Source organism: Cimex lectularius, unplaced genomic scaffold (assembly GCF_000648675.2).
Source record: "Cimex lectularius strain Harlan isolate CLEC.00 unplaced genomic scaffold, Clec_2.1 scaffold21, whole genome shotgun sequence".
NCBI lineage: Eukaryota > Metazoa > Arthropoda > Insecta > Hemiptera > Cimicidae > Cimex > Cimex lectularius.
Genome location: NW_019392671.1, coordinates 2,572,546 through 2,582,965, shown reverse-complemented (window position 1 = coordinate 2,582,965; position 10,420 = coordinate 2,572,546). Strand labels below are relative to the sequence as shown.

Genomic DNA, 10,420 nt, shown 5'->3' with positions numbered 1-10,420 from the left:
AATAATATAATTAATAATTTATAATGACAATAAAAAGAGAAATTTTGATCCCTCGTCTTCAATCATGTATTTTCGTTTTGTTTGTTTTAATAATAAAATTTCAAATTCTTAAAAGTCTTAGGTTTTTTTATTATGAATATTTTTTGTCTTTAAAAAATGTTCATAATGAATAAAGAAAAATTATCGAACTAATTATTTATAATTTAACCAAGAAACACTAAATTCAATATTAAAACAGGAAAAATGTGTTGTTTTTTTTAAAATGCCTAAACATTTCTACAATTTTTTAAAATTTATTTTTGTAAAATGCCATAATAAATTACTCACTAAACCCCGTTGTTATATGGCGCGGTGGGTATGAGGGGCCCAATGACCACTGATCAAATCTAGCCTGAGTGGTGAAGAAGGTCCCTCGTCTCGGATCGTTGTTCTACTGACTGAATGTACAGCCACTTATATACACTGTGAGACGAGGGAGAATAGCAGTTCAGACGCCACCAGATTTTAACGTATATTTTAAGAGAAAAAAAATTGAAATAAAAAACGGGGCAAGGCAGTCCTTTAAGTTTTTTCCATATACACAAAGCACACAGTCTATATACAAAGAAATCAATATTTACATCCATAAGGGAACAGAGGGCAATATTACGTTGCAAGTAAATGGTGAAAAAAGACTGGACCTATTGTTTTTTTGCTTATAAGAGTTCATTTTTGGAGAAAAAAAAAAATACAGGGTATGATTTTTGCTCCTGGTAACTTGAAAACAACTTACCACCCCATTCATGTATACACTGTTCTATGGTTATCACAAATAATATAGAAGAAAAACAAAATACATTAAACTGTTTATTTAAAATATTGATAATTAAACTAAAAAACGCTTTCAAGATTTAAAAAAAATATATGATGTACCTCGGTAAATAGTGGCAAGACTCACCCTATCGGTAAGAACATTATGATTCCATGCGCACGCAAGAAAAGAAAAATTTTTAGGAATAAGGAAAAAATAAATTTGAAAAGGAGACAAAAGAAACATGCAACGGTAACGGACGGTTCAGGCTTTGCGTATCTGCCCCCGTCTTGTCTGTATGATGTATCGTTGAGCCGGAGTAGGACGGCGCTCGGATCAGCTGTTCGAGTTGTGCTGACGCGACGACTGGGAATGGTGTTGGCCGTCAGATGAAGCCGATTCGCCGCTACGCCTTATCATCTGAAAATGCATAAAAATCAGACCCACCCCTTGTGAATAAATGCGACGGATTTGTTCACCTGCGACTGCGACTGGTGTTGAGTCACGGACGTCGAATTGAACACGCCACTCGCTGGCGATTGTGAAGACCTGACCACAAAGGAAAAATTACTTATTTAAAAAAAATATATTGTTTTATTTTTATTTAACTACCTTCGCGTCACGTCTGTCGAATTCGTCCTCACCAATACGCTATTTTGCGCAGTACACTGGTATGTAATGGAATTCTGCCCATTTCCCTGAGTACGCCTGGACAAAATGAAACAAAATATTTAAAAAATTACTTAATTAAAAAAAAGAAAAAAAGAGTGAACTTAATACAACTTACGTTATAGACCTGAACTCTTGAGTGTGCGGTGAACTGATTGAAATCCCGTTTTCGACTGGTTGTGCATTTGGTAAATTGACCTGTGAGTTTGTCGTGTTTGTCATCGTGTTTGTCGTCGGTATAAGCACTGTAAAAGAAAAACAAAATCAAAATTTTCCCATTTATATCGGGTTAAAAATATAAGTATAAAACTTACGGCCAGTTGTAAATGGAATGGCAAGCCTGGCATTGACGGCAAGTAGCTGATCCCGTCGTGCGACGAGGGTGGCGACATGCTCCTCAAGCTGGGCGTTTTCAGCACGCAGCTGGTGAAGGCATGAGAGCAAAGAAGCAATGTCAAAGTGTTGAGCCTGCTCCATAAGGAACTGAGATCCCTGTTCCCATTGTCGTTCGAGCAGCTGCTCCAGAGTCTGCGGTATCGAGTTGTTCGACCAGAATGAATTGTTCGAACCTGCTGACGAGGGAGTCGTGTTCACGTTCGAAACAGATCTCTGTGGCCCGACAAGGTGTAGGTTCCCACAGTGGTCGGATGTCGAGAATATAGAATGAGCCACGACCTCCTGGGAAAGCGTGTCGCACATCTTCTGCGCCATTGACGACGCCGGGTTGAGTGTGTTGCCAAGCATGTGAGGCGCGTTTGACGCGAGGATCTTTATGTCCTTCTCTTCCTTGATCGCACTCACAGGCGGGACGTGGTTCGATGTCGTCGAAATGTTCAGTCCACTCGTAATCTTCTTTTTCTCGTTTCGAGATTCATGTGTTAAGATTGAGGACGAGTGATGGTTCGAACTCGAATGGTGAATACTGTGCGAATTGTGCGAACTGCTGTGGTGCGAGTGGCTTTCATTCTTCAGGGACATGTGGTTCGACATCTTCCCGCTGTTGCCAATCACGATCGCCGAATTAGAACTCGACGAACCGCTACTCCTCTTCGAAGATCTCCTCGACAACGACTTATCCGATTTCTCAGAAGATTGAGATCTATATATCAAACAATAATTACAACATTAAAATAATAAAAATTCGCAATTGAACAAATAAATACCTGACACGTTTTACAGGTGGATGTGGTTGTGACTGCACCGGCGTCACTTCCATCAGAGTTGAGTTGGAACCGACAGGAGAAATCGGTTCTGCCACTAAAACGGGACTTGCAGTCGGCACTGGCGGTACACTCGGTGCTGCGTTTGGCAGAGCAACCTCTAAAGGCACATTAACGACAATTGAATTCGGTCTCGTCTCTTTTAAAACACCTAAACAAAAAAAATTAAAACTAATTATTATATAATAAAATTATATATATATAAAAGAGTATTTCAGAATTGCAATGGATCAGCACATCAGTAGAACCCCTGCCCCTCAGAAATCAACCAACATACAAAAATAATTTATTTTATGAAATCTGACACAATAAGAAATATTGTATTACAATAATTTAAAGGTAAAAGACTTTAAAAGAAAAAACATTTTAATAATGTGGATATAATAAAATTAAACAATAACAAACTTATCATTGAATAATAGAATCGGGTGGCATAACTGTTGGTCTATTCTTGGAGGTTTTAGAGAGGTTACATTTTTTGAAAGGAAAAGTTCAAGTCGAATTTAACTTTAAATAATAAATTATAACAAAATGTCCAATAATTATATGTTTAAGAGCTATGTTACGAGATAGGAACAGAAGGCATGTATAATTTTTTTTAACGTACTTTGAGAAGGTCGTTTCGCTTCGACGACGCTTGAAGGACCCGAAGAGCCGCCAGATGGCGTTGAAGCTACGAGCGCCGCTGCCGAGACCTGACCCGGCAGTGTTGACGTAATGGTTGTTGTGCTCACGCTGCCCGACATGCTGGGGATGCTGATCCCTGTCAACGCGACCACCGGATTCATCGACGACAACTGAGACACGGCCGTTGGATTCTGCGGCGTGATCGGCCTCGGTGATGCATCCGGGCTGAGTGCAGGACCCGTAGTAGGTGGCGTTCTGCTCCCTCCTAAAAAAATATACATTTATAATTTGTGTGTGGTGTTTAGTGACCATTAGTTAATCATTATTTGGAGATGGCACGATAAAGAAAATATTTTCTAAAACCTACATCACACCAGACCGCACCTCACGATCTCCAAATAATCATTTATAATTTGTTTTATTTAAATTTTGTTCATTATGGTGTTTCCTTAATGTTCATCTCTTTTTGTTTTGTTTTTTTTGTCACGTCCAGGTTTTTTTTTTTTTACCTTTTTTCCGCTTTAGGTTTGATGTTTTCTCCTGTGTGACATTATGGGGAAGTGGGGCGGGGGGCTCCTTCAGGTTGTCCTCCTGGTTTGTCTGGTCATCCTGGTTTGTCGCATTTGTCTTGTTGCCCTTTGTCGATCCAGTACCTGCTTGGACGGATGTCAAACAGATTCGTCAGTGTTTTCAATTTAAGGATTGGGGGGGGAATGGGGGAAATATTTCAACACCAACTCTTCCCGGTGACCTTCTTAACATGCACTAGTCGAGTTACAAAAGTTTTTTATATATATAAAATATATATATACTCAAGAAAAACTAAACTTACTCAATTTACGCTTTGAAGTCGTCTTCGTCGGTTCTGGATCCTTGTTTGGAGGTGTAGTCTCTGGCGAGTCATTCCCAATCGGCCTGTATGGTGGGACCGACTTGACATTTCCACCTTTTTTCTGTTTACCCAACATAGACTGTCTTACACTTTAATATCATTGATGTTTAAAAATAAAATACAACAAAAGTAATAAAAAAAAGTTAAAATCAAAAATTTAAGGAAAAAATAATTTAATTAATTAAATATTTCCTTACCAGTTTAGTGTAGTGGTGGTGGCAGTAGCCACAGTATTTGACGTTGTCCATATAGTTACCAGCCTCTTCGCATAAGAGGCCGTCTCTCTGAGCGCAAGTGACGTGGAACTGCTGTTTGCAACCGGCCTTGTTGCACTGCATGCAAGCGCCGACCGTCGACCTACTACTGCCACGGTTCGCCTCTTCGCATATGTAGCACGTCTTGTTGTAACGCTCCTGCGGTATCTGGGCCAATATGATAGGCTCCATCGTTGTGACGTTGCCAAAACGAACTTCTGGTATGTAAAGGGCGCACACGACGTGCGCCCAAGCATCGTTGTCCGTCGGCTTCAACGCTCCCTCCCTGTTTGGGCAAAGCTCGCAGAACTAAAATAAAAAATAAAAAATTTTGAAATTAAAACAAAAAATCAGAAAAAAAATTAACTTACAACTTCAATGGTGTTATCCTCAGTTTCACATTTTCTGCAGTACCAATTGCCCAGCGGAACTGTCACAATTCCATAACAAGCTGGAACAAACAAATCCAACATTATAATATTTTTTTACTACTAACTAAAATCACCAAGGGTAATCTCCACTCCAAAGCTTTGCCAAGGGCACACGACCCAAACCAGATGGAGGCTAGACAACCCGAGTAACCATATCTTCAAATTTACTCTAATAGACAATGAAAATAAAGAAACCTAGGGCCTCACCATGATCGAAAACGTAATAATTTGTACTGTATATATAGGGCGACTGGCGATAGGTGTTGAAAATTTCAAGAGGTGTTTCTATATGCAACAAAAACTTCCTATAAACCCCTGTCTGAATCTCAATGGTAAAGACGTAATTTCAGGTTTTGGTTATTTTTTTCTCCCCGACTTAGGTCCACTAAATTGTTTATCAACTTCAGAAATTCTGGCTAGAAAAATCTGGTTTGTGCCACCTGATATAACGTTAAATTGACTGTAAGGGAACCTATTTATATTGCAGAATTGATGAAAAAATTCAGACAAAACAAAAATGGAAAGGGTTCTGTCTTGCAGCAACGACAATATTTCTGTCATCCTTTAGAGTTGTAATGCACCAAGATCTACTACCGGGCCTCCTATTGGCACTTCCAGTCTCTCAGAATTGAGAAACGCCGACCACCTCTGAATATCCACTTGCTTGTGACCTCGATGACTCATTCTCACAATAGTATTACTAACTTCTGGTTCAAGTTGATGTCTTTCCACGGATAAAGAGAATACCTCAAGATTAAAATGTAGAAAAGACGAGAATTTTACTACTCTTTGCATGTTTAATATTCTTAAGTAAATTCGTTATTAAAAATGTGGATTAACATTTTGTTTTTATTTTCTATTTTTTTATCAACTAATCAAGAAATGTCGGTTAATTTAATTAAAATTAATAGAATAAGAATAAATTATAAATATTCATTTTTGAGCAGTTTACATCATGAAGTAACGCAGGTTTGGATTTTTAACGTGTTCGCTTGTCGGCATGTGTTTCAGCACATTGTTAAGGGTGTGTGGAATGGCCATGTCCTTCAGAACCCAATTTTTAAACTACTTTTATAAGTTTTCATATTCGGTCAGTTTGCACGACCTAAGGGTACAATACAACTTAAAAAATTTGCTAGACTTTCCAGACATTCATGACAACGATAAAAAATTTACACACTCCTATGTGGACTTCTGGTTGGGATGTTGAGGAACTTTGTTTTGCATATGCAATTATCCATTATTTCTCGTAGATCTCTGGTTGGAAAATCAAGCCTGAGGGCTTGGATGAAGATGTATTAATTGGGGTGTGCAATATACTGTGCCATTTAAGTAACCCTTGTTATGTGTCTTATAGCACACCAATGAGTCCTAATTCATCAAGGAATTTGATTAGTAGGCCTGGTTTCAATGGTTGAATTTCTTCTATGGCCACATTGTACATCCTTAAGCACACCAAGTGTAGCGCTACAGTTTGTTGTTAACACCAATTGGAATGCTGTTTACATTCATTGACGAGTCACGTTTCTGTCTGCGAGTGCCAGTTTTTTCTGTTATCAATAAACAGACAGAAACGCAAATCATCAGAGAACATAACATTCCAATTGGTATACCCTTCTAGGCGCTCACTGCACCATATTCTCCTTGATGCAGGTCATCTCAAAGGGGGCATACAATGCAAGGCCAACTTGATAAAGGCCTTGCCAAAACATCTCATACTTCATTTCGGATCTGTCGGAAAGGATTCCTCCTTGCACAACAATATTTCTGACCTTTCTTAGTCGTAGCATGCTGAGATCCAGTACGGAGCATCCTATTGGCACGTCCAGTCTAGCGGAATTGAGAAACACCAACCACCTCTGTGATTCTCTCTGGTACCTCAGCCATTCATTCTCACAATAATATTGCCAACTTCTAATTCAAGATGATGTCTTTTCATGGTTAAAGAGAATACAACTGAATTAAAATGGAGAAAAGACGAGAGAAGGTGTTTGTGTGAGCAATCTTCATTTTTTCTATATTGGTTATTTGAATTCAAATTAATAGAATAAGAATAAATTATAAATATCCCTACACATTTTTGAGCTGTTCATCACTTGACCTTCCACATTTTTCTTTCTTTTATTTTTCAAAAATAAAAAAAATAGATATATTAATAGTTATTCAGATATCGTGAGATGCGGTTGGGTGTGATGTAGGTTTCAGAAAAACATTTTCTTTATCGTGAATAACTATCGATTAACGGTCACTAATCTCTACACAGATATATTAATTTTCTTCTTGCAATATTTTTTCTCACTACTTTCTATTTTCAGGTTCATGAGTGTCTGCGTTCATGAGGGGCAGCTTCAAGCATTGACTGAAGTAAGCGGAAAGCTCTTTGAAATTTTTGTGTATATATATTTCCCCCCTATCTCTATCTAAGATAGACAGATAGTGACGCGAAGTACTAAAGAATATTCGATACCAGAACCCAATACTGTATCAAAGAAGTATTCGATCATATTCAAATACCGAAAGAAAATATTTGATACTAGTATCAAATTAAAAACTTAGCAATTAGCATTTAACATCAACTGGCTGCACATGTTGAACCTGCACTCATTGAGGTCTAGAGAGAATGGGTGAAGGGGCAGATAAGAAATTCCTAGGTTTTTTTAAAAATCAATAAACAACTGCCTCTATGATGCCTGGCATTGCCACCCAGAAATAGAAACTCCATGCCAATGAGATTCCTAGTTTGAGGGATGTATCCCTCGATAATTTCTTGGACATAACAGACTGCTGTGAGATCGCCATCAACAATATGGAGTCGGGTTCGTCCTCCCAGCCTAGGGGGACACCGCCTCCTCCAAACTGCACTGAAGGGAGCACTAACACATCTTCTGTTCTCGGTGTTCTCTCTCTCTCTTAGTGTAGGACCGCCTGCTGAATTATGCAGATATAAATGCGACATCAGTAAACATAACAGTCCAATTAGTGTACTCTCCTTGGTGCTTCCTGCACCATATTCTCCTGAGTCTCTGATAGAGGGCTATTGCAAGTCGTTTCAAAGGGGCGAAAAATGTGAGGCCAACTTCCCACAATGATTCGTCGATAAAGACCTTGCAAAAACATCTTGTACTTTATTAAGGATCTATTTTGCATGACATTTCAGTCCTTCCTTAGAATCGTAACACGCTGAGATCCACTAATGAGCCTCCTATTGGCACTTCCAGTCTCTCGGATTTGAGAAACACCGACCGCCTCTGCGATATCCACTTGCCGATGACCTCGATGACTCATTCAAACAATAATATTGCCAACTTCTGGTTCAAGATGATGTCTTTCCATGGTTAAAGAGAATACAACTGAATTAAAATTGAGAAAAGGCAAGACAAGGTGTTTGCAAAAAGAGTTATCTTCATTTTTACTATTCTTAAGTAAATCTGTTAATAAAAATGTGGATTAACATTTGGTTGTTTCTGGTTTGTATTTTCTATTTAATCCAACTAACATCACAGATGAGGATGATGAGTCTGCGAGGGGATCGAAATCGCAATAGCTCTAGTGGTCAGAGCAGCAGCGCATTGAGCCGACAGTTCAAATCGCGCTCATGAGACTAACTTTTCATCTCAACCAAAAACCTTAGATAAAAGAATAATTAATCGGATTAAGGATTAAAAGTTGTTTGTTTACAAAATGAGAACTTCATTTTTACTATTCTTAAGTAACTCCGTTATTAAAAATATGGATTAACAATTTTTTTAATTTTCTATATCGGTTATTTTGATTAAAATTAATGGAATAAGATTAAATTTCAAATATCCCAATTCATTTTTGTGCAGTTTATACTCTTCTGTCAGTCTTGGGGGTCGTTTTGTTGAGGTTTTAAAGGAAAACTGTGAGAGAAGGTTTTTTGACAGCATTTTTTTTAGTTTATAATAAAGAAAACTGTTTGAAAAATTAGTAATTTTTTTTATTTATTTATTATTTTAACTGGCGTTTCCCGGCGTATGATGGGAAGGAGCGTGGGGTCGAGGTTAAGCTCAAAATGGCGGGTAACCGCCCGGGGTAAACAAAGGGGGCGGCCGGGGCCCCGGGACACCAGATTCCCCGTCCATCTTACCTTGGTGTACGGCGACCGTGCACCCCGGTCCGTCGCAGTACACGAGCGGGTTCTCGGCCCATCCGCGGTCGTCTGAGCAAACACAACACCCGCCGACCATCTCCTTCATGGCATTTCACTCTCGCTGGCTCCCTCGGCCGAAGACCTGTCCCATTTCGGGTCCGCCTCTCCTCGCTCTTTCGCCCCTTTCTCTCTCGCCCTGCCGTACACCGGGAACTCTGCGATCCTCGAGGTCGACGACGGTCCGATAGGGTAGACGTCTCCGGTACGGACTACGCGTTTGCAGCGCTACGGACGCGTACTAACCGGGTACAATCTACACCGCCAAATATCGAACTTTTTCAAACAGACCTAACTACTTCAAATTACCCAAATTCTTCAACTCAAATATCATAATACTTCATTTTATCATTTTACACCCAATACACACGTTTTTATTCCATTAACAACTGAATCCTCCTTTTTTTTCTTCGTGGGGGGTTACCGTACATCTCTGGTTACTAGAGGGTAAAACGCGCCAATAAACAGCAATTCAAATCTCTAAGAAAACAATAAAAACAATTTAAAATCCATATTGACAATTAATTTCAAACGTTTCATCACTACAAATCTTTTTTTTTTAATTAAAAAAAACTTACTTTCCAATATTGTCAGGTATAGGAAGGCTCCGGTTACCAGACAAAAAAAAAAAAATGGCGGAAAAAGGAAAAAAATGGTAGTAATATGCACTGGGCAAAAAAAGTCAGGAAACATGTAAGTCTTACCATTATGCTCTTCTTATCTAAAACAGATTATTTTCCGTAATGAAATTACTTTTATTTTACACAACAAACATTTCACTTTTATACTTTTTTATGGTATTTAGTGATCGTTAATTATTACTTGGAGATCATGAGATGCGGTCTGGTGTGACTTACATTTAGAAAAATATTTTCTTTATTGTTCCAATGTTTCGCCTTTTTTGAGATTATCTTCAGGGCCTGGGATTTATAAACATTGTTTAAATTATACAAATACATTTGTTGAATTTGTGAGGAGTGGTCAACTTCAACAAATGTGTGGTGATTAGTGACCGTTAGTTAATAAACTTCAACAAATTATGAAACAACCGGTCACTAAGAAACATACATATATAAATACATATAAGTTATGACTTTTTTTTACATTGTACAATGTATTTACAAAATAGAAATTTTAGGTTTAATCAAAGTATTTGTACACACACTCAAAGTCAAGTAGATGTGTTGTGAGGTGAGTTGAATGTTTGTGATTTTTTATTTATTTATTTATTTTATTTTATTTATTTATTTATTTATTTTTAAAGAAGTGGGTAAGGATTTACAAAATTTAAACAATATAACAACAAAATATAAATTGTCTGGCAACTTACATTGGAATTACATCCCAATATCTGGATAAGAGGGTAAAA

The 10,420-nt window shown here is 38.1% G+C and overlaps 1 protein-coding gene across 4 annotated transcripts; it reads right to left on the bottom strand.

The window, feature by feature from the left end:
- Window positions 1-566: 566 nt before the first annotated feature.
- On the bottom strand, window positions 567-9,403 carry LOC106670848 (protein AF-10). Of its 4 annotated transcripts, none has more exons than XM_014401496.2 (12): window positions 8,992-9,403; window positions 4,824-4,903; window positions 4,396-4,761; window positions 4,139-4,277; window positions 3,816-3,962; window positions 3,287-3,571; window positions 2,623-2,830; window positions 1,774-2,558; window positions 1,578-1,704; window positions 1,403-1,498; window positions 1,270-1,339; window positions 567-1,210 (listed from the first exon to the last, which is right to left on the bottom strand). In XM_014401496.2, the coding sequence occupies exons 1-12, from the start codon at window positions 9,098-9,100 to the stop codon at window positions 1,127-1,129; spliced, it is 2,496 nt and encodes an 831-aa protein (XP_014256982.1). In that variant the 5' UTR covers window positions 9,101-9,403; the 3' UTR covers window positions 567-1,126. The 4 variants fall into 4 exon arrangements, with proteins under 4 accessions (XP_014256982.1, XP_014256984.1, XP_014256983.1 ...); XM_014401498.2 differs by having other exon boundaries at window positions 4,139-4,259; XM_014401497.2 differs by having other exon boundaries at window positions 3,816-3,959; window positions 8,992-9,399.
- Window positions 9,404-10,420: the final 1,017 nt, after the last annotated feature.

Coding starts and splice junctions, on each gene's coding strand:
- LOC106670848 (XM_014401496.2), bottom strand. CDS start 9,100: ATGAAGGAGATGGTCGGCGGGTGTTGTGTTTGCTCAGACGACCGCGGA. Junction 4,904..8,991: donor CACGGTCGCCGTACACCAAG/GTAAGATGGACG, acceptor TGTTTGTTCCAG/CTTGTTATGGAATTGTGACA. Junction 3,963..4,138: donor GACTTCAAAGCGTAAATTGA/GTAAGTTTAGTT, acceptor CATCCGTCCAAG/CAGGTACTGGATCGACAAAG.